The following is a 24,221-nucleotide window of genomic DNA, read 5'->3' on the forward strand; positions in this document are numbered from 1 at the left end:
GCCAGCATCTACTGCAGCTGCTCTGGCGTTCTTTGTTTCGCCACTCTGGCAAGGACCAGGGTTTCTGCCTCTCTGGGTTGGTGTCAGGAAGAGCAGCTGCTGGGCGGACCGCTGGGCACAGTGCAACTGCGGGGGATCAGAGGCCTGGGGTGATAGGCAGGGACGGGACCAGCCCACAAGGAACTAAGACCTGATGTGGAGAGAGCTAGAGAGATGTGTGAGCACCGTGGGAGCAGCAGAGGACGGCTTCCTCAGAGGGATGTTTACTGGCCCCACCGCATACCGTGTCCTACGTCAGGCTCTTTGATTTCATCTTATCTAATCCTAATGAAGGAGGAAACTGGACTTGAAGCCAACACCCTTGAAAAGCCGCTGAGCTGAGATTCAAATCCAGAGCTGTCTGGTTGTTAAACCCATGCCCTGCCCTCTGTACAGAAAGCTATATGAGGGCACGCCAGCTCTGGGTCTCCAAGAATGATGCCCAGAGTAAATGAATCACTTTCAGTGCAAAGTGAGAAAACACATTCTCCCCAAATCTCACATCATAACCAGCTGGAAAAGCAAACATAAGGGAGACACAAACATGGCAAGAAGATCCGTCTGAGCAAATGTCTGCTTCTCCTACCCCTGACTTCCTGCTCCCAGCCAACGAGGCTAGTGGATGTTCCAAAACTGCCGCTGCTGCTTAGGGTCAGGCGAAGCGAGGGCTCTCAATATCAGTGTCTCCAAGGCAGCTGCACTCACTACGTCCTGGAGTCTCAGTTTTGTTTCTTATACTGTAAGACAGAGAGATCATTACGAGCGGGTGAGGGAAGCCAGCGGGGGGAGGGAGGACCCGGGAAGTCCTGAGAACTGTGGTCACTAGGCCTCAGCCGCCTCCTGCAAGGGCTTCTTAGAGGCAGTGGAACCCGGTCAGCAGGCATCAGACAGTCATGTCTCTAGCTGGTTCCAACAGAAGAGGAAGCTGATGGGGTTGGGGAGAGAGGATGAGAAAGACACTGGGAACATTGGAATTGAAAATTGTGGTGTGTCCAGTCTTCCCATCAAACTGAGTCTCGTTCAGAAGAAACAAAAAATCTCCGGTTATAGAAGACAACATTCAGAAACCAACTAGTCCCATCACTGAGTTTAAAAAACAAATCCTGGACCCCACCTCTGGAGATCTGATTCAGAAGGACAGAGTGGTGGGGTGTGCTCCAGCTCTCAAGGCTGTTCTAATACCAAGTGTAAGGACCAGCAAGCCTGTCTGTATTCCTGACTCCCTTCCTGCCTCTACCAAAACAGATACTCGAATGTTTCCTCAGTAACCCTGCCTCACCCAGCTTTCCTCTCTGAGCCGTCGCAAGGCTGCTGCCAGCTCTGGCACTATTGCTACCAGCAAGACTGTTCTCTTCCTTCTTCCTGTGGCCCCATCTCAGCTTATTCAGCACTGTGAGGCAGAAGTTTGCCTTTAGGGATTAAGGATGCGCACCCCCTTGCAGAAAACGCAACCAGAAGGGCACCTGCCATCACCTTTGGGCTTCTGGGGAGGGGAGGGGAGCGGCTGGTGAGGGGAGGGGGGCCTCCACAGCGCTGATCGGTCTCAACTGTGGGGCAGGGGCGACCCCTGGTGGTCACGGAGATTACAGCCCTCAACCCCAACTCGCAGGTGGAAGTCAGAGCCGAGCACTTACCTTGTCCAGGATCCAGTCAGCATCTTCAATGGCTCTTTTAATAATCTGCTGGATCCTCTCAGGGCTGTCTTCATCCGAATGAACTCGGAAACTCTGGAGGTTTAAGCATAGGGAAAGATGACTAAGCAAAAAACACAGGACTGACAGCTTCAGAGCAGCAGTTGTGGGACAGGCACACTGTGGGCACTGTACACTCAGCATCACTCTTACCCCTCCACAGACAGTTATGATGATCACACCCTGAGATGAGGAAACAGACTCAGAAACTCTACCTTGCCGTTAAGCAATGGCACCAGCATTTGAATCCTGGACTATCTGACTACACAGCCTGTACTCCTACCAGCAGGGCAGCCGTGAAAAGGAAGACTGGCCCCAAGCTAAAAGGTTATCAGGTAGCAGAGGCCTAAGGGAAACTTCCATCTCTCTGCTTCGTTTGCTCTTCCCAGGAAGCTGCTTTCACCAGGCTGAGCTCTCTGCATGGCTTCACCACAGAGAAGAGCAGAGTTTCTCCAGACCCATGCTGGAAAGCCATGCAGGGAAGGGAGGGGCAGTGGAGAGGGTGGCTTTGGAAAATCCAGCCAGGCCCAAAGCAGAGCAATGCAGGGCTGCTGTTTGCTTTGACCAGATGTTCGCCTTTGAAAAGCAACATGAGATTCAGGTTCACTGGTGTGGCTCTCATGGCCCTTCAAAAGAATTGGTTACTTCCTCTGATATGTCACTCTCAACCCCACACGTCCTCCTACTTATCTTTAGGAGCACCTCAAATGCTCACCTCCAGGAAGTCCTCCCAGACTCCCTCAGACAGCTAACTACTCCTTCTCTATGTTTCCACAACCCTCTGTTACTACCTCTATTTTTTTACTTTCCATACTATATTTATATAAACTTCAGCTTTTAACTTTTTATTTGGAAATAATTTTTAATCTACAGAAAAGCTGCAAGAATATTACGAAAGAATTCCCTACCAGAATCACCAACTGTTACTATTTTGACACATTTGCTTTATCATTCTCTGTATGGGTTTGTATAAAAATTTTTGGAAGCATTTAAAGTTTCAGGTATCATGACCTTAACCCCTGAATACTTTGGGTATGTAAGCAAGGGCATTATCTTACATAACCACAGTAATCAACTTCAGAAAATTGAACACTGATATAATACTGTTATCTAATCTACAGTCCATATTCCAGCTTCATGAATTTCCCCAATAATGTCCTTTACAATCATTGCTTTTTCTGGTCCAGGATCCAATCTGGGATCACTCCTTACACTTAGTTGTCACATCTCTTTAGTCCCCTTTAAACCAGAGCAGTCGTCTGCCTTTGTGTTTCAGGACATTGACACATTTGATGAGCACAGGCTGGTTATGTGGTAGACGGTTGCTCAGTTTGGGTTTACCTGATGTTTTCTCATGATTAAATTCAGGTTGTGCATTATTGGCAGGTATGCCTGTCAAAATGATGTTATGTTTCACACTCTATTTTAATTACCTGTTTAGCTGCCTTATTCAAGCCCTGGCACAGAGCTGCTGTGCTGGGTGCATCCTGTTTCCGGAACAGAAACCAGAGAGAGGAGCTGGGCTGGCCAGCACTGCTTTCCGGTGGCTCTTACGGAACTGCCACCCCCAACCCCACCACCGGAAAAACCATCCCTGCCCACTGCCCCCGGCCCCCAGCCCTGTGATAGGCCCCCTGTTACAGGAAGCCCCCCACCCCAAGCCCAGTGGACCCTACTCCCACCTGCCTGACAGCATGCTTATAGTGCTCCTGGATGCCCTTGGTTGGCAGCTGCCGGCAACAGCGCAGCAGGTATCGGTAGAGCTGCAGCGGCCTCTGGACCAGCTCTGCCCCCGGTAGCGGGGCCATCTGCAAGGCCTCTGTCCCTGGAAAACACAGAGCATCACTGCTAGGCATCAAGCCAATATTCAGCCCTGGCCCCCAGCTTCCAGCGCTCTGGGAAGCAGACGTATTTGATACAGTACGGAGCCAGGTCCCCAGGGAACCCAGACCCCGAACTCAGGCTGGGCATTCGGTCCTGCAGAAGTCTCAGCTCAGAGCAGGCCTGCAAGGACCAAAGGTGAGAGGCACAGCCTCATCCTGTCGTCTTCCTTCTGGAGACCAGCTTCAGGTGGTGGATGAGGAGGTGTCATGCCAGGAGGACTAAGGGAGATGAGCAGGAAGATCCTGCGTCACAGTCACTGAGAAACCAGCTGACTTCAGGCAACAGAGGGAAGAATGCCCAGAGGTCTGAGCCTCGCTACTCGAAGTGTGGTCCTGGACCAGTAGCATCGACATCACCCATGAGCTAATTAGAAACGCAATGTCACCCCAGACCTACTGGACAGAACCTGCAATTTAACAAGATGCTCCAGAGGATCCTGCCTGGACCTCTACTACAGCATCTTGCCTGGTGCCCCTGCCTGAAGCCTGTCACTCCCCCAGTCGCTCCCACAGTGATGCCAGAATGAGTTTTGGAACCAGTTTCTCGGCTCACCCCAGAGTCAGACACAAGGAACTTCTCCCAGACCCTTTCAGCCGGCAAGTAGTCACCTCTTGTGCCTTTGCACACACAGCCCCCTCAGCGTGGAGCTCCCTTCCCCGTCTCCTCCATGTGAGGAACTTGTGTCCATCCTTCCAGGGCCAGGTCAGTGTCTCTTCCTCTGGGAAGCCCTTGGTGACTGTCCCTCCCTGGGGGGGCGCAGTGCCACGTTCCTGGAACTGTAACAGCGCTTCCCACACTGCTGGGGATTCATCAGCTGCCAGACCTACTGAGCCTGGCCCGGGCCCCAGTGCTTCGTGCCCTGTTTGTTGAACTGGACTGAATGGAATCTGTTATCTCCTCTGCACAGACTTCCCCTCCCTGAGAGAGAGAAGCTCACTGTGTTCCAAATGCAGAAGCTAACAGACCAAGATTAAGTGAGGGGCCTTAGTTTTAAAGTAACATAAAAAGAAGACAATCCCCACCCACTCAAAAAAAAAGAGAACCCGAATACTAAATCTAAATACTAATCTATCTCAAATTAGGAAAGGACACTTGCTAAGGAGCTAGTTTCAGAGGCTCCTTCATTCCATTTCCAGCATATGATCTTCCTGGCAACAATAAATGTCTGTCTCCACAGTTTAAATTTGCCCATTGCTCCTGGTACTATGGCCTTTCACTCTGACACTGGGGTGGGCAGGTGGCCGCCTGCCCCTCCCCAATCCTCCCACCTGGTAACATCCTGGGATGAGCCACTGGGAATCTACCCCTTCAGGTCTCAGCCCACAAGGTCTGGGTGGGGCTCCACTCCAGGCCTGACGAATCAGAGCCCTTTATCCACACGGTCACAAGGACTGGTTCACAGATGGGCACATGACAAACTGGTCCAATCAGAGCAAATCTCAACACCTCTGCAGGAGTGAGTGGAAAGGCTTCATTCTTTCCCTCTAGACTTGATGCTGAGAGGACTTCACCCTCAGGGAAGCCATCTTGCCTCCTCTTGAAGCCTGAGATTGAAGCCACACAGCAGACGGCAGAGCTAAGATCCTGATTGAAAGCAAGTCTAAAGAAGTCACCTGAGTCCCAAAACCGTGCACCTGAAGGCAGTCCCAGATTCGCCTAGGGTCCCAACAAGCCGCAGGTTTGGGTTTGTTGTTTTGTCACTTGCACCCAAGAATCCTAACTGATGGACAGATCTAGCCCTCCCAAATTCTGCTTCACCAGTGAGCTCCGATGGTTCCAGCTCTAAGAAAGAGTGCAAACAGGGCAGGGCTCTTCAAGGTTCTCTTGCCATGTATATCAACCTGCCAGTCCGACTAGTCACACTTCAGCACAACAAACAGAGGGGAGCCACATATCATGGGGACAGAGACCTTCAAGGGCTACCACAGAGGACATACCACCGAAGACTAATGGGCAGACTCCACTGGCAGGCTTTCCCAAACTATATAAAGTGCTAATCAAATATTGTAAAATGCTAGTCGTGTAACAGATGGTTACCATCTGCAGTCTTTAAAATTAACACTTGGAAAGAACACAACTTTGTTACATTACTTAAAAACCCAAGCAATACTTAGAAACCAACCCGGCAAGTATGGGCGGGAGATTATTTTCAGCTCAATTATAATACTTAGTCATTCTCAGTAATAACTAGAAGAGAATGCCTGTGTGGGTCCACTCAGACGAGTTAAACTAAAAATGTTTTAATTTAATTTAAAGCATGGGTTTGCTATTAAGGCACAATGAACCTCACAGCATCATTGTTAAATCTGTAGTCAAACCCTGTAGCCCTGGGAACCCTTGCTTCGCATATCCTGCTCTTTGGATTTGACCTTAGCCTCCCCACCTGAGCTCCCTGCCTCTGTAAAGACACCTCTGTCTTCCCAGGCAACCAAACCAAAGCCATCACAGAGACAACCTGCCTTCTCCTCAATCCCCACGCCACTGGTCTCTAAGTCCTATCAAATTCTACCTCTGGATGCCCCTCAAATCTGTCCCCTCCTCTGTACTTCCACTGCACATCCTCGGTTCAGACTCTTATCACAACTCAGGCAGACACCTGCAAGAGTTCCCAGCAATCTATTGTCTGACAATCTGTTCTCCACTCAACAGCCAGAGTGAATCTTTCCAAAACATAAATCTCAGCATGTCACGTTCCTGCCTAAAACCCCTGATGTCCATCCCATCCCTATCACTCATGACAACTTTTCCCAAAACATGGGACAAAGATGAAAATATTTTAAGCAGTATATGGAACATCCTTTTATTGTCATGCTTTTATATTTATTCTCATGTGTAATGAGAAAAAAAATTCCATAATCTCATAGGTATTATGGCTTACAACAGTTTAAAAAATGAACGGGCAGAAAGGTGATTTTTAAAAATGTATCAAGCAAGTAAGAATGCAGTTGAAATCTGGATATGCCAAGAATCATGAAAGTGGCATTGAACTCTGGAAAAGCACTGGTCTACAGTATAAAATCCATACTGCTTTCTATGGCCTCCAAGACCCCCTCTTGCTCTGGCCCCTGCCCACCACCCTGCATCACATCACCCAACCCTGGCTGCTGAGTCCAGGCAAACTGAACTCTTATGGCACACGACAGCCTGTGTCATGTTTGCCTGCTATAGTCTCAGCACCGTGACAGAATGCTTGGCATATAACAGATGTATTAAGGTTCTCCAGAGAGGTAGAACCAATCAGATACATATACAGAGAGAGAGAGAAAGAAAGAGATTATAAGAGATTGGCTCACATGACTATTGAGGCTGGAAAGTTCAAAATCCGCAGAGCTGATATATCCCAGTTTGAGTCAGAAGGCCGGAAGCTGCTGCAGAACCAGGAAGAGCCAGTGTCCCAGCACGAAGGCTGCGTCAGGCAGGAGAATTCTCTCTCGGTAGGGAAAGGACTATTCAGGCTTTCCAGTGCTTGGATGAGGTCCACGCACGTGAGGGAGGGCAATTTACTTTATTCAGTCCCCTGATTTAAATGTTAATCTTATCCAAAAACACCTTCACAGACACACCCAGAATAATGTTGGGCCAAATATCTGGGCACCCCATGACCCAGTCAAGTTGACCCATAAACTTAACCATCACACATGGCTTCCCATCACCTAGTGAATAAAGTCTTAAGCTCTTTAGGCTGATGCCAATTCCGAAAGCATCCTTATCTGCCCAGATTCATCCCTCCTCACTCTTCTACCTGCCAGGCACATTGACAAAAACCACCTATAGTTCCTTGAATGATAATAACAATCGTCATCATCATCTACAGTTATTATTACAACTGCCTTGCTGAATACTTATCATGTGATAGGCACTATTCTAAAAATGCACAAGAATTAACTAATTTTAATCTTCTCAGTAACTCTACAAGAGGTACCATTATGCTCTCCTTTTACATATAAAGAAATGGAGGCAAAAAGAAGGGAGGAAATTTGTCCAAGGTCACACAGCTGTGAGAGCAGAAGCCAGGCTTTCCATATGGGAAGTCTGGCTCCAGAGCCCACGATGAGTGCTTTCTGGAACACTAGCCCCTGCCCCAAAAGGACTTTTATTCATCCTGTAATACATTTCTGTGGTTCTTCCTAACAGCTTCCTTCACCCCCAATTTTCTTGTTAAGGGATGACTCCTTCCCATTGAGTGTGGCCTGCTGAGACTGCCGCCAGTGGCTGCATCTCTCCCAGCCACAAGGAGAGCATCAGACCCAGACTAGGCCACTTGAGTATATGCCACCTCTGGAAATAGGGTCCTGAACATGGTTACAAAGAGCTGGCAAATGAGTTCATGTACCCCTGAGAAGTGTGTCCTGATCAGCTTCTTCCTGCTCTGAACTGTCCTTGAAGGTCCTGCTGCCTGGCCTTCCAGAAATGTCTGGATTCCTGCACAGTTCTCTAGGCTTCTCCCTTGATTCTGTGAGCTCCTAACACTCTTCCAATGATTTCTTTTTGGTTAATTCCTCCTATCCCTCTTACCCCCACACAGAACTAGACTCTCTTCTTTATTTGCGCGTCCACAGGCTGTTGTACGTGCAGGAATCACCCTGTGTTTGCCTGTCCATCTCTCCCACCAGCCCACGAGGGCAAGGACTGTGTCAGATCCCCCACCTCAGTGCCTCAATGCCTAGCACAGTCCTGAGCACACAGTGGACTCCTCCATCAATGCTTGCTGACTGAATAACCTCAAAATCCAACCAATCCCCAAGCTTGAGCGAACAATAGCTCAGGACCTTCAGGCCCTGGAGGTCCAAATGTGGCCGAGACAGCCTGTGCTCCTATAAAGTGAGGACCGCTGCTCTCTGCAGGGTCCTCCACGCCTCGGTACTCCTGGCCTTCACCTCTGGCAGAAACACCCTCCCTTTCCCACCCAAATACTCCAGGCTTTTTCCAGTCTCCTCAGCCTCCCTCCAGCTAACCAGCAGGAACTCCCGCAGGCCACTGACGCCTCCTACCTCACTCGGTCTGGAGAGGCCATCAGACGAGAATATCCTTGGCTCCCCACCACCATGAAATTCAGCCTCGCCTGAGAGCCGACTGATGTGTTAGGCATGGTGCAGTTTTACAACTACCCTCTGACAAAAAGCATTATAATCCCCACTTTGCAGATGTGGAAACTGAGGCTGAAAAGTGGGCTGACATGCCCACGGATACACAACCAGGGAGTGGTGGAGCTGGGATGTGGGCTCTGGCTCCAGCTCCAGTGCTCCAACCTCCCTGAGTTCTTGAAGGAAAGGGGGCCCCTCCTTTTCCAAGGACCCGTTAGGCTCTCAGAGACTCTCTCCAGGATTAATCCAACACCCTTCTGAAATGCCGACTCTTCAATCCCTCCCTATGCTCAGCCAGAATGAGCCTCTAAAAACAAAAATCTCATCTGTGAGCCCCTTGCTTGATATCCTTTAATGGCACCCACAGAACAAACGCTAGGGTCATTAGTATGTGTGCATGGTGATGGAGGGGTGGGGTGTTGAAGACTTTCCCCAATCAACCACCAACCTCTATCCCATCTGTAACCAAATCCCCACGCACTCTACGTTCTTCCCCGCTCAGTCTCCTCTGTCACTTTGTCACTCCCACAGTGCCTGGCACACAGTGGCCACTAATCAGAGGGGTGTCAGACTGAATCCTCCCTCTCCCCAACAACTTTCAGGCCACTTTTCTGTCCCTGAGTACTGACTGAGTGGAAGAGTGAAGCGTGTGGGCCCCAAACCATGGCAAGGCTGATGTGAGGATTAAATAAGAGACATAGATGCCTGGCAGCAGCTCACTGAATATGAGGTTCCTCTCCCAGGCCCTTCTCTGCCCCTGGAAGAGCCGCAAAAGGGAAAACAATACGTTATGATGCCCTTTTAATGCTTCTACCCAAAATAGGAATGGCCTGCTAAAGAAAGCCTCTGGTGCAGACTGAGGTCAGAAGAGGTTTGTGCATTTCATTGATTCAGTTAGCTCTCTATACATCAGAGAGAAAAAGAAATACATCTTTTTTTTTTTACATTTAAATCAAACTACAGATCACGTGAAACTTTTTTAGCTTTTTCTCAAATCAGAACTGAGTTCTGGTTACTCATCCTGCGGCCACCGAAGTAGCAGGCTCTCAGGAAAAGGTGTTAGCTTGAATGAACAAAAACAGGGCAAAGTAGGCCACCTTTCAAAAGCAGGATGCCAAAGAGCTGAAAGTGACCTTCTCCCACTTGGTGTCAAAGAATCTCTTCTCATGGCAGGAAGTCACCCACCTTTTCTCCCTCGAGGCAGGGCGCTGAAAGTCCTTTCGCTTCTGAGCTAAGATCTGCCCTGTAAAATTCTACTCGCCATTCTGAGCTCTGCCCTTTGGGGCTAAAGTCTCCCTAACCTACCACCAAGTCCAGTCTGTCATTATTCAAAGTCAATCATCCCAGCCCCCCAGTCATATCTTTTACGAGATGAGCATCCTGAAGGTGCCGTAACCGCCAATGCTTCTCAATCTCACCGCCCTCCTCTTTCTGGACACACACACATCCCTTCATTATCCATATCACTCTTCAACATATTGTCCAGAGGGAAAAACGATGGTTTGCTTGTGTTCTGACCGGCTCCGTGGGCACTGGCGCTCACATGGCAATGCCACCTCCTTTACTTGGGAATCCAAGGAATGCGGCCCAGACTGCATTCTCTGCTCTGGCCCTCACATGGCCCTGGCATTCGGCTCAAAGGAACCTTTTCTCCACGAACTATTCTTAGGTCTGTTTCCCCATCTTGTATTTTATTAGTTCAGTCCAGAGTCACAATCTACCACAATCTCTGGGACACCTGATCCTGTCTGTTATCCAACTCAATTCAGCACAACAAAAGCACAGAAACAATCACATACAAGGTACAAAGCGGGTACAAAGAGAGAGAGTAAGCCCAGCAAGCTGTGTCAGTCACCCATGCAAGGCCATTCTGAGCATCTATCCCATGTGTGACTCTGGACTCAGCCCTAGGACCACAGAGATGAACGGCCTGACATGTTACATGGCTCTCCTACCCCTGGCCTCTGCAGAGCTGACGGCATGTCTTACTACCTACCATTCAGGGAGTGATTAGCATATGTCAGGGAGGTGTTGACAGCTTTGCATGTGTTATCTCAAGTATCCTCACAACAATCTTATGGAGTAGGTATCATTAGCCCCATTTTACAGATGAGGAAACTGAAACTCTTGAGAGGTTAAGTAACTTGCCAGAGGCCACACAGCTAGTACATGGTCAGGTAAGGAATCAAACCTAGGCCTATTTTATTCCAAAGCCCATGCCCTCACCTGCTTCTAACATTACCTATGTCTATATCTGAGCCACTCGCAAATGCTGCCCAGATCAGGGCTAAGGACCCCACTGAGAACTCTCCCCAGGGCTCCTTCAGGACCAGGTCCAAGCATTCATGAAAGCACCTGACTATACTATATCCAGTTCTTGGTTTTCAACCTTCTCCATAAACCCTTGTTCCATGCTTTTCAAAAACCCAAGGACCTCATCTATGGCTTCCCCCTGCATACAGATGAAAAAACAAGTCCCAAGACTAATGTCAATTACACAAAGAAAAGGGGCAACTAGAGAAATACTAAAAAAAAAAAAAGCTCTTAGGAAACCCAAGGAGAATGTGACAGAATAAAGGAAAAGAGTGAAAATAAAGTCACAAAAGGGATTTCCTGGGAGCCAAATGGCATCACCATTACAGATGCTGAGAAACAGACCTTCAGCCCCATTTAATCCCACTGTCTTTCCCTAACCTGTGCCCTGACATAGGGCACATAAAAATAAATGGAAAAAAAAAGTCATACATTAAAAAAGAAAGAAAAGAATGGAACTACAGAAAATAACCAGAAATTACACCTCACTGAGCACTGATAAAGCTAAATTAAGCCTGTATAGGACATTGTTTAAATATGCAATTATTCTTCTGGATGGGTAAAGTCGCAATATAGGAACAGAACGGTTCTGCTCCCCCCAACTCCGGGGCTCCAGCTTGAACGCATGTTCTCCCAAGCTAGAAACGGGGAACAATCCTCGTTCCTCCAGTCTCTCTCCCACATGGTCAAGGCTCTCAAGATCCAGCCCCATGGACACTATCTCGGTTCCCAGCTTTGTAACAATGCCTCCTCATCCAGCCTCTCTCCTTCCAGTCCAGCCCTCACAGTGCCACCCAAGGACACTTCCTACAAAACACACCCTCCTCCAAAACCTCTGTGGAATGTTCTTTATCCAAGGCCCTCTGAAGTCTGGTTCCAACTTCTCTCATTAAATTCACCTTCTCTGGCCTTCGGCTTCCTCCTCTGTAAACTGGACAACAGAATATGTACCTCATGGGGGGTTTGCAAAGATCACTCAGGCTAACATCAGTACACTGCCTAGCCCAGGGGCTGGCACGTGTTAGGTGCCTGGACGTCTCACCCTTTCCTACTCTACCTGGCCACCTGTGTTCCTTGCTGTTTGTCAGCGTCTGGAGGACAGAGAATATGTTAGTCACCCCTCCATAGTCAGCAGCGCCCGGTACATAACAGACGTTCAATAAACGTGTGCTGACGGATTCCCACTTACCAAAGAGGAACTAAAGCCAGGAAGAAGGGGACTGTCCTGAAGTCACAAAGCCAGCAGGTGGCAGAGGCAGGTCTCAAACTCAGATCCTTTGGCTCTGAATCCTCAGCTCTTTCTACCACATCTGCTGTCTCAAAGGATCCTGAACATCACAGTTGTCAGCCCAAACCACCCTGGGCCTTTACAGTTTGAAGTGAACCTGGTGAGCTATTCCAGCCAAAGCAAACCAGAAACATCATCCAAAAGCAAACATGCTGGTTGCAGAGCAGAGCAACCAGCAACCTCAACTGAATCTGGTGATATGAGTCTGCTTTGTGCCAATGGCCTTGCCCACACAGGCCACAACACACTCTACTCGAGGGCCAAAGACGGGAACTGATGTATCATACAGCTACCAGGTGTCAGATACTGGGCTGGGTACTTCAAACGGCCTACTGAAGCGCCAATCCTGTTACTCCCACTTTACAGAGGAAGAAAACTGAGGCTCAAGGTCACACAGAAGAACCAGCTAAGAGCAACAGCTGGGCTTCTCCCTTCCTAACTCAAGCTCTTTCTACACACACCCAGGGCTTGTCTCCAAGGACCCTTGAGCTGAGAGCGCCTGGTTTACCCTTTTTCTCTCGTGCTCCTCCTCCCTCTGGCCTCCTTGCTTGTCCTCACATACCCAACCACTCTTCCAGGCACCCACGTGGCTCACACGCCCATGTATCCAAGTCTCATTTAAGAGACCTTCTCTGGAGCTTCCCTGGTGGCGCAGTGGTTGAGAGTCCGCCTGCCGATGCAGGTGGACGCGGGTTCGTGCCCCGGTCCGGGAAGATCCCACATGCCGCGGAGCGGCTGGGCCCGTGAGCCATGGCTGCTGAGCCTGCGCGTCCGGAGCCTGTGCTCCGCCACGGGAGAGGCCACAACAGTGAGAGGCCCGCGTACAGCAAAAAGAAAAAAAAGAGAGACCTTCTCTGACCACACTATAGTCCTTTCTTCTTTCCTTCACAGCATTTCTTTTTTCTTCACGGCATTTTTCACCACGATATATATTTACTTATTTGTTTGTATTCATCCCCCACTGGAACGTAAGCTCCACGAGAGCAGGAAGTTTATTTTGTTCATGGTTGTATCCCTAGTACAGTACAGAGTCTGACACACAGAAGGCACGTGTGTGCTGAAATAGTCATTGGGCACCAATAAGGTGCTAGCTGCTGGAGTTACGGAAACAATCAAGGCAAGTTCTGACCCCACAGAACTTACACAGTAACAGAGGATAATAAAAACCAAGTATTCAATTATAACTAAATACTACAAAGTGGAATTCAGGTCCCTGAGAGACTGGCTCATGGGGTCCCTCACCCAGTCAAGGGTCAGAGAAGGTTTCTTGAGAAAGGAACATTAAATCTGAGGTCTGAAGGACGAGTACAGTGTGGCTGGGTGGACGTGGACGCAGAGAGCGCATGCGACTAAACTAAAAGACACTGAATTGTGCACTTGAAGTGGGTGAACTGTATGGTGTGTAAAAACAAACAAAAGGAAAGATTAGTCCTAAGGGCTCAGGGGTTTCGGCCACGGAGTGACTTGATCAGTTAGGCAGAAGCGTAAATCAAAAGGTGAAGGTGACTCGAGGTAAGCGCCCTCACGGGGTGCTGCGGGCAGTCGGCCCGTGCAGGGGCCACGACTGCTTTTGAAAATGGGCAAACTGAGGCCGACGGCGGAGACATGTGCCCGTCAGGAACATTCCACCAGCGGGCCCGGCGGCCGCAGACCCCTGGGCTCCCCGTGGCGCCCCCAACCCCCCGGCGTGCTGGGCCTTCTCCGCCCGAGCCGCCCCCGCGAGGCCTGAGGCGCGTCCAGGAACCGCGCTCTGGGGCACACGGCTCTCCGGAGGCAAGACGGTCGGGGAAGGAAACGCAGCGGCACTGAGTTTTCCACTAGCCGCGCCAGGCCGAGGACGCCCGAGACCTCACATCCCCAGCCAGTCCCCGCCACCACGGGTGGCTCAGGCCCCCGTGCCCCCACCCGCGCTCCCACCCTCCGCCGGCGCCTAGCGGCTCACCGGCCTCCACAGGAAAACGTCAGCTTCGGACGCGGCGGACGCGGCTACCACCAGTGCGCTTGCGCCCCCGGATCGCCGAAGCACCGCCCCCGGGTCGCCGAAGCACCGCCCCTGCAGGGCGACTTGAGCCGAGCGCCCTCTATCGGCCGCGCGCGGGACTTGGGGTCTGTTAATGAGGAAACCCTACTGGGTGCCCTTTCCCTGATCCGAGTACACCTGGTTGAAAAAGAAAGCTGTCCCACTCACAACCTTCCTTACCTTAAACACCCACCCTTCCTTTTGGCTTTTGTTACCTCGGATATAAGCCCTGAAGACAGGCTCTCCCCATATTCCTGAGTATGGATTGCTGCTAAAATATGAGGGGTGTTCAAGATCTATGAAAAGGCTTGCAGAAGGACTTTTCCTAAACCACTCTTGTTGATGACGGGAATTATATTTGGATGGGAATCTGCGTTTTGAGTCATTTCATCAAATTACAGTCCCATAACACCTGTCAAAAGAATAAATATGAGAGTAATAGGCATGCTTCCTTTCAGACCCATCTATAATTATAATTGAGGAAAAGAATACAGAATTTAAACTCACAGCGACTGCCAGTATCATTCTTTGAAAATGAAATAATGCTGTTTTATTAAATAGGCTCTCCCCGCTTTCTAATGTTTAGAGCTAAAGTGCTTCTCTGAATTGATTTAAATACAAGTTTTATATCCTGAAAGAGATAAAGATGAGTCTTTATCTTAAGACAAACCCCCTGTTCAATGATGCCGCTGATCTTCTCTCAGCTGATGCCTAAAAGGGAGTTAGGTTGTTAGTAGATAATATTGCTTCTGTTCACGTCTCTCTTCTCTAGGGCTTTTTAAACCTATTTGTAATGAAAAGGCCGATTTCCTTACACAGACAGACTCCATATGTAGCTGATTTAACAAGATAACTTTTTATTTTTCCTTTTTTTTTCTTTTTCTTTCTTCTTCTTCTTCTTTTTTTTTTTTTTAAGGAAAATATTGCTCCCTGGTGGCACCTGGGGATCTCTTTTCCTCCTTTAAGGTAAGAAAAGCAGGAGATATTTCTTAACAGAAGTGTTTTTTAAAGTTTTTCTCTTTTTTTCCTGACCTCCTTTAGCATCTCCTTCCCCACTTCCTCCCTTCCTTCCTTCCTTCCTTCCTTTCTTCCTTCCTTCCTTCCTTCCCTCCCTCCCTCCTTCCTTCCTTTCTTTTCTTTCCTTCTTTTTTATCCTTCTTCACCTAACATACTAGCCTTCCTCCAAATCATTTGGGGGTTCCTCCCCTGAAATATTCAGATAATGACCTCAATCCTTCAATTTATTTTCAATATGTAGACTTGGACCAAATATATCTGAAACATACGATTGTACCCTCATAAATCAGCCCCCTTATTTACACACGCATAGTCAGAGGCGCATCGTTAGTGTTGATCCAATCGATAAATCATTAAGCTTTTAGAGCCCTTTTAAGGAACAATCTGTAGTCACCATCCATTCCTGTTTTCAGCCTTAGGATTACTTAATATTTTGAAGAAATATTACAGTCTGTTCTTTGGCCCTATCTCTCTTTTGTTCCTTGATCACTGTGTTCCCGCATCAGAAACATTGTTCTAATACCTAGATCTTATAAAATATTCAAGAGGCAAGCTGTTCACGTTACCTCAGAAAGACTCCACCTTCAGAACCATGGGTGCCTGTTCTGTCTTTACAAACACACGAGATTTTACCTTTCACAAACATTCCTTATAAGCGTCCAAGAAAAAAACAATAATAACCCAAAGTAGAGTAGGCTTGGATACCAATTTCCAATTGTTTTCCAAATCGTAATGGAAACCTAGATTGTGAACTAATTGGATTATCATACTTTTAACGTGACAGCAACCTTAGGTTCTTACAGCTTGAGTAGTAAAACTGAAGAATTCTTACCAGTCCGAACCTTCACAAAAATTACACCAGGCCCACAATCTAATGAAAACCCAACCATTCTTACCATGTCATTTTCCTTTCCACTGACATTTTAGCAGATGAACACCCTCATGTCAGACTGTGCACGATATTTCGAGATGAACAGCATTGAAAGACTTTTTACTTGAGAACTTTGTCAACCAAGAGTTGGCTGTCCAGGGGACATTTTCTCCCAGGGGCGTTTTTCGACTTTCCTAAGAAATACATCATTCCGTTCTCTTGATTTCTGACAATATGTCATTTAACCTGACAACTGCAGGTTTGTAACCATATCTGTGGGGAAAGTTACAAGTCCTGAAGTTTCTTCTAGTTTAAACCTGTTTTTAGATTTCAAAGAGACAAGATACATTTGCATCTTCTGATTAAATCAGGTTATTGTCTCAAAGGCTGACCATGTAAATAATTCAAATTCATTCATCACTGTACAATAGATTTAATAAGCATAATAAACACTTTGAAGAAAACACTTAGGACGCTTGGTCTGCCCTTGTTCTCATTCCCCATTATCTCAGATTTCCTTGTGAACAGATTGAGCGGTACTATGGGGTTCTCTTCTATTCAAAATATGCAAAGTTGCTATCGACCAGTTTGCAATTTGCATGTCTCAAATCCTGCCAGAACACAGGGTGAGGGGCATGAGGTGACTGGTGAATGTGACAAAAGGGGACATCAGGGTGAAAATGGAAACCCCAGTGAACAGATCTTCTCCACCCTGGGGTGTTGCAGAACATAACCCTCACTGACTACTGAAGATTTCTTTTTTTAAGACAACGAAGATATTGGGTATGAAAGGTTACGTGAAATCTCAGACAACTGGTGTCTTTTTTCTTTAATTGCTGGGTTGAAGAACGGGATGAGCAAGGATTTAAAGATATTTATAAAAAAGAGTAAAGAGGGAGAAGGGTACAATTGTGACTGTTTACAACACACACTTGGAGAGTAATTTACCGCCTGGGTTTTAGCCTTCCTGGACCTCTCTCTGTCTTGTGTTACTTTCTGCAGCTCCATAAATCTAAGCTTGCTGACTGGTATGTATCATTCTATATTCTTAGTGTGTTCTGTGGTCATATATTTACATGGCCACACGTGAGACCACACTGATGATCAGATGTATGTTATCTCTGAATACTGAGTCTCTACTTTTTCATCTCTTGAAAATACGCTCAATGTCTCATGACTTCAGATTATAAATAACATGCACACAGACGTGAAATTTTTTGTATACATCAGCTTTGGAATGGAATTTTTCCCATAAAAAGTATATGTGCCTGCTGGGTGTGTATATGGAGATATTAACAAAGGAGAGAATGTGTTTGGGAATATTTTTCTGTTTTGCATTTTGATGGCGTTTGACTAAAGATCTACTTTAAAATCACCGTGTTCACGAAGTGTAATTCTGTTTCCACTGACTACATCTGCAGAGCCTCAAGATGGCCACGGACAAGAATTAAATGCCACAGTTCATAGAAATGGAGACTGTTTGAAATGATCAACTTTATTAAATAGGATTATTTGGAGGAAGATGAGAGACAAAGCATAGAGGGCGAGGTGGGAGAGAGAAGAGCGGGACAAACAAAGGAGAGGAGTGGAGAATGAGAAGAAGTAAAAGGAAGTTATCTTTTTGATCCTTCCCCAAAGAGAAAAGCCTGATAAAGTTAAGTGAAGCAGCCCTGAACAAAAGAGCATTATTAATTAAGAGAAACCATTATACATTTTGGCCAGGAAGTAAGGTGTTTTGGTCAATCAAATAAGGTAGTTAATAGCTACCTTCCACTTCAGCGAACATTTGTTGAGACTCCTCCACGTGCAAAACTCGATGCAAAGCCCGGAGTCTTAGCAGAAGCCTCTGGGCTCCATCTCTCCCAGTCCGGCTCTCCTGTCCTTCTCCACTTTTTGTTAGAAGCACATCTGATCTTGACACTGTCCTCCTTTAGCCCCTGTAATGACTTCTCAATGTTCTCTGAATAGATATTCCAGACTCCTTGCCACATCCAGCAAGACCCTGCAGGGTCTGCTCTCTTAGGCTTCACTTGGCGTTCCCAGTCCCCTGCTGGAGCCACTGTGGGCTTTCAGACCCTCAAATACCCCATGTTCCTTCCATCCTGCTCCTCCTTTAGATCAACTTCCCTGATGCCCCTACTCCCACTAGACACTGGGGCAGATAACCCTCTCCTCCCAAACAGTAGCCTGTACTTCTCTCTGAGGCATACATCACAGTTTATAATTATATAAACTTAGTTTGGGTTCCCCCAGAAGAAGATGACTTTGAAGTGAGGGTTCGAGAGCAAGTAATTTATTTGGAAGGTGAGCCTAGAAAATATCCATTAAGGGCAGTGAGACAGGGAAGGGAAGGCAGCCCATAAAGAGAATCTTGCCCAGCAAGTTACCACCAAGGGCAACAAGCTTCATCCTGCTGGGGAACCAACGCGGAACACACACCTCAGTTATCCCACCGGAGGGTCGTGGGACCCCGGGTACTTACACATCAGTCCCTGTTAGTTACTGGTTGAATGACGCTCTCAGCAGCACTGACCCCCTGATACTTCTGGCTTGCAGGGCTCTCAGGCAGGGGTGCAGATGCTGGCAGCTGCAAGTCAGCCAGGTATGCACAATGTAAGGCTCAAGGAATTATGGGTGAGGCACTGACAGTTTGCATTCTAGTTACATACACATGTGCATTCACATTTAATACGGATAGATATATGTTGTCTTCCCCACTAGAACCCCATGAGAGCAAAGACTGAGTAGCAGTGTTGCAGTGTCCCCCTGCCTGTGCCCCACTTCCTGTGGTCCACCATTAAAATCACGCCCCCTTACCAACCCCCTCAATTCCCTGGTTCCTCTTGCCCTCTGTCACACATGCTCTGGATGACCCTGTCATCCTCCTTCTCCAACCTGCACCCAAGTGGATTAATGTTGGCACATAGAGCTGATAAGTTTCACTTTATTTTTTTTTAATATTTATTTATTCATTTATTTATTTTGGCTGCGCCGGGTCTTAGTTGTGGCATGCGGACTCTTAGTTGCGGCATGCGGACTTCTTAGTTGTGGCATGAGGACTCTTAGTTGTGGTCTGCGGACTCTTAGTTGAGGCACGCACACGGGATCTAGTTCCCCGACCAGGGATGGAACCCAGGCCCCCTGCATTAGGAGCGCAGAGTCTTACGCACTGGACCACAAGGGAAGTCCCATGTTTCACTTTAAATTTATGATCCAAACTCAAAGGCATACTGGATGCTGCCTGGAAAGAAAATGACCATTTCTCAGAACTCCCACAGCCCACCTCCACCCTCCCTCTCTGCTCATTGAAAAGTTAGACACCCTCAGTCAAGAACTTCCTCCCCTTCTCACCCCTTCTCCTTTTCTCCTGTTACAAGGAGGAAAGTGTCCTTTTGCCTTTGAAAAAACCAAACCCCCTGCTGGTCCTCTGGACTCTGTCCCCTCTGCCTTCCTGCAGTTTACCCCTCTCTCCCACATCATTAACCTCCTCTTCTCCACCTGTTCATTTTAAGCAACGTACCACCGTGGTCCATAGGCCTTGCTACTCAAAATGGGATTCACGGACCAGCAGCATGGGCCTCACTTGGGAGCTTGTTAGAAATGTAGAATCTCCCACCCCACACCTACACAATTAGAATCTGCATTTTAACAAGATCCCCAGGCACGTTAACGTTTGAGAAGCACTGGGCTATTTATGTAGTCTATTTCTCCAGTCTATTTCGCCACCCCCCGCCACAGCCAAATTTTATCCATTCATTCGACATATGTTTAATACCTACAGGTACCAAGCAATCTTCTAGGTTCTGGGGATACAGAGAAATAAAACATGACAAGATCACTGTGCATGTGTGGCGTCCTGGTGGCAGAGAACAGCAAAGAAAGAAAGAACACACGATCCGATCATAAATAAGTGTTTTGCAGAGAAATAGCATATAGTCATGTGATAGTCACCAGAGGGCTGCTTCAGATCACTCCAAAGAAGTGACATTTAAATAGAGATCTAGGGACTTCCCAGGTGGCACAGTGGCTATGCATCCGCCTGCCAATACGGGAGACACGGTTCGATCCCTGGCCCGGGAAGATCCCACATGTCGTGGAGCAACTCAGGCCGTGCGCCACAGCTACTGAAGCCCACACGCCTAGAGCCCGTGCTCTGAACAAGAGAAACCACCGCAATGAGAAGCCCGCGCACTGCAACGAAGACCCAAGCAGCCAACAATAAATTAAATTTAAAAAATAAATAAATAAACTGATATCTAAGTGAAGAAGTCATCATTAGCTGTCTACACACGCTGCCTCATTTCTTTGCTCATTCACCCATTCACCCGTTCACCCTTTGGGGGATACAGTAGGCTTCCACCTTCATGCCGCTGAAGCTGCTATTTTCTGGACGCGCAGGCTCAGCGGCCATGGCTCACGGGCCCAGCTGCTTCACGGCATGTGGGATCTTCCCGGACCGGGGCAGGAGCCCGTGTCCCCTGCATCGGCAGGCGGACGCTCAACCACTGCACCACCAGGGAAGCCCAGCTGAAGCTGCTCTTAACAAGGTTTTCAGTGGCTTCCACGTTGTCATAAGCCATGGCTCATTCTCTGTCCTTAGCTTTCTCTACTTTCCAGCAGCCTTTGCATCAGCTGAAAACACCTTCCTTCTTGAAACATTGTCACATTAGGTTAGTTATGTAATTAACATTTTCTTCGCCATATAGTGTTCAGCATTAGCTCTTGCTAGAAAAAAAAGACTTTTGTGAGTAAGAGAAGAGAGGGCAGAGAAGATAAAGGGGAAGGAGATAAATGAGATATATTTTATTCAAGCATAAACATGTAATTCCAAATCGGACCAAAAAATACATTTTATGTGTTTAAAAAATCCTATGTCATGTCCGGTGTATCTGGAAGTGAGAGACATAACTGCTTTGATCCAGGTCACAAAGGAAAATGTTGATTCAGTGTTCCTTCCAGACCAGCCTCTCTGAGCCCTACATTAGTTCTCAGGGGACCTGGACAGGAAGGAGAGCTGGAGGGGGCTAGGAGGCTTCCTGCAGGACCACGAGTCTAAACTCCCCTCCCAGTCCTGGAGGGCAGGTTGGTGAGGGACAGGGAGATTTCAGAGGAGGAAGATTACTTGCTGGAAACTACAGAATCTTACCCAGGAGATGGATGGAAGGTATTATTAGCCTGCTGATGTATGGAAAGACCTAATTCAGCACCGGGAAGTTGGTTTAGGGATGTCAGTGTGTAGTGTACCAAAATGCGGGTTCATAAAAGTAGAGGACAGTCTGTGTACCACATTTACCACACATGGATTGTGAAGGTATTTCTTTTTAATTACCAAATACTGTTAAGCCCATCAGGAGCGCTGCCCTAGTACTTGCATGCTGAAGCTTGGTCCCGGTCCACAGGGCGATAGACCCACAGCCACCGATGCACGCATACGCCATCATGGTTGCTTGACACCCTGACTTTGTGGCACTCTGCCGCCCTGGATCCAAGCTCATCAGCACTTGGCTCTCTGTGGTTATGGGGATATGTTCAAAAGTAAAGAAAAACTCAGAGGTTAGGAGATGGTTACAGCTTCATGCCCCTGCCTACCACAACAGCACAGAAGAGTAGTAAGATCAAAAGAAGAATATATTGTGACATGTGAAAATTATATGAAATTCACATTTCAGTGTCCATAAGTAAAGTTTTATTGGAACACAGTGATGCCCGTTCATGTACATGTTGTCTCTGACTGACTTTGTGCTCTGATGGCAGAGCTGAGCAGTTGTGACAGAGACCACGGGTCCCTCGAAGCCCAAAATACTCTCTGGACCTTTAGAAAAAAAAAATTGGCCAGTCCAATTTGCAGAGTGGTCTGCAAAAAGCGGTGCGGGTGTTTCAGCCTTGGATGCTAGGTCCTGTGCAATGGAGCCCTGACCTACCTTTGCAGCATTCCCTCTAGTGCTTTCCTTCATGTCCCTCCTGTAAAGGCCATGGTAAACATCTTGTTCCTCATTTAAATTTCATGCTGTTCCACCTCTGTGCTTTCTCCTTGCTGTTCCCCTCTTCTAGAAACCACACCCTACACTCTCAGTTTGCTTTTATGCCAATTTACCCCAACCTTCAAGCAGGCCTTCCTAACTCCCTCAACTATAATTTATTCCTCCACCCTCTTTTTTAGCCATAATTCTTTCCGTACTGTCTCATGACACACCAGTTCTCTACTTTGCATTATAATTATTTATGCACATGTTTTATTTCCCCGCTAGACTATAAACTCCTTGAAGAATGCATTGGCTCATTACAAAATTAGCATTCTGAGAACCCTGCTTTGCATCACACATAAGATCTCTTGTCTTCAGCAAAAAGGAGTATACTTATGACACATATAATTGGCACTTATCACACAAATCAGTGATAATGGGGAACAAGGGCAAGATGGTTAATTAAAACCCCCAGCAAATTCCTCCAAAATTCATTTGCCTTCCCTACCATTTTACCAATATGATATGCACTGGTTTGTACTAAACCCCCTTTCCGCACACTTGGTAGATGTGTAACTGCACTGCTCACCATAAAGTGAGTAGCGGCAAAAAGACCAGAAGTGAATAATCCACCAGCTGAAATCACCAAGCCTCCAGGAATGGGAAGCTTTGGGAGCATTCTTTCCAGCGAGGGTTATGAGCCTCTGAACTTTCCACCCCCGGGGCTGCATAAAGATTTGAATTTGTTTGTATGTCATTTGGAACTTAGATATGGAATAATAATCTTTTGGTACGGCCCTGATACCCCGGGGCTGCATAAAGATTTGAATTTGTTTGTATGTCATTTGGAACTTAGATATGGAATAATAATCTTTTGGTACGGCCCTGATACTCAAAAGAATAGGCAAATTTAAAGTTAAAAAATAAATCAAACAATCAAGTTCCCTGCACATATGTTTGATAACGAAGGCCAAATATTCTACTGCAAACATTAATTCAACAAGAGATGATAAGGAAATAAAATAAAGATGAAGAGTAACCCTGCTTGCCAAAGCGCCATATGCGTTTGAGATGATTCTCGGCACCCATGACTAGTGTACACAAATATTGTGTTAAACCTCTCCTCCTAATAGCCTCATTTCTCACATGCTCTTCAGAGGGAAAAATGTGATGCTAATTTAAGATGACTTTATCCTGCTAAGCACATAAATAAAAAATAGTTCAGAATCCAGAACATGACAGAACTCCCCTTTCACATCTAATTAAGTACTTTTAATTGGCAATTCAATTGGCAGACTGTATATTTCGGGCTGGAGAGAGGAATGCAGAACAGACCCCTAGTAAGATCCAAAGGAGGAGGTGCGGGGCATAGACAATTGCTTTATCGTATGAGACACCGAAATGGGATGTCAGGCGACTATCTGTACATCTGGGAAGGAATTAGCAGTGAACAGGGCAAATGCTAGAGGGTCTGATCATGATTATAAAATGTCATTTAGAAAGATATTTACATTGTTAATTAAGCAGTGAAGCTGATAACTGCTACGCTGTAAATTGTGCTAATTACCCCAGTGCCTTGGAAGGTTTTCTAATCAGCCAGATCAATAGTCTCCTGGTTTATGCTAATAATGCAGCGTCATCCTCCTAAGTGCTTTGCTTACAAGCAGTCTGAACCCAGTACAGCTCCCGCCCACTGTCCTATGCTACAGGCAGCCAGCATTCATCTGTCTGCCCACATCACAGTGGTGAGGCTGATGCCCGCTCACCCCCATGGCCCACAGCGAGGAAACAAGAATCCCACCATGCACCGCGCCTCCACCAATTGTTCAGGAGAGAGGGCTGAGCCTTTGTGCTCTGTGAGATTTTTATGTGGACACAGCCCTGTTTTCTTCCGACCATTAGAAATATCACATGGTCCTGAGAGATAAGGGCCACAAAGGAAGACCTAGATGCAAGTCTCTGCTCTGCCATTGTCTTTGATGAGATGACCTTTTTTGATGAGATGGTCAAAGAGGGTCAAAGAGGAGACCTTTTTCCAGTCTCCTTTGTAG

General features: G+C 47.2%; 2 protein-coding genes across 7 annotated transcripts in view; both read right to left on the minus strand.

The window, feature by feature from the left end:
* The window catches only part of NOS2 (nitric oxide synthase 2), a 122,698-nt gene extending 121,950 nt beyond the window's left edge, over positions 1-748 (minus strand). For all 4 annotated transcript variants that reach the window (XR_011377096.1, XM_070044591.1, XM_070044590.1 and 1 more), the window contains exon 1: positions 626-748. The gene's annotated coding sequence lies outside the window, so the exon portion shown is untranslated. The remainder of the gene's footprint in view (positions 1-625) is intronic.
* Positions 639-14,315, minus strand: LYRM9 (LYR motif containing 9). 3 transcript variants are annotated; one of them, XM_060289947.1, is made up of 5 exons: positions 14,242-14,302; positions 6,908-7,044; positions 3,413-3,555; positions 1,674-1,766; positions 639-776 (listed from the first exon to the last, which is right to left on the minus strand). In XM_060289947.1, the coding sequence occupies exons 3-5, from the start codon at positions 3,536-3,538 to the stop codon at positions 759-761; spliced, it is 237 nt and encodes a 78-aa protein (XP_060145930.1). In that variant the 5' UTR covers positions 3,539-3,555; positions 6,908-7,044; positions 14,242-14,302; the 3' UTR covers positions 639-758. The 3 variants fall into 3 exon arrangements, with proteins under 3 accessions (XP_060145930.1, XP_060145928.1, XP_030717926.1); XM_060289945.1 differs by having other exon boundaries at positions 6,908-7,040; positions 14,242-14,260; XM_030862066.2 differs by lacking the exon at positions 6,908-7,044 and having other exon boundaries at positions 14,242-14,315.
* Positions 14,316-24,221: the final 9,906 nt, after the last annotated feature.

Source organism: Globicephala melas, chromosome 20 (assembly GCF_963455315.2).
Source record: "Globicephala melas chromosome 20, mGloMel1.2, whole genome shotgun sequence".
NCBI lineage: Eukaryota > Metazoa > Chordata > Mammalia > Artiodactyla > Delphinidae > Globicephala > Globicephala melas.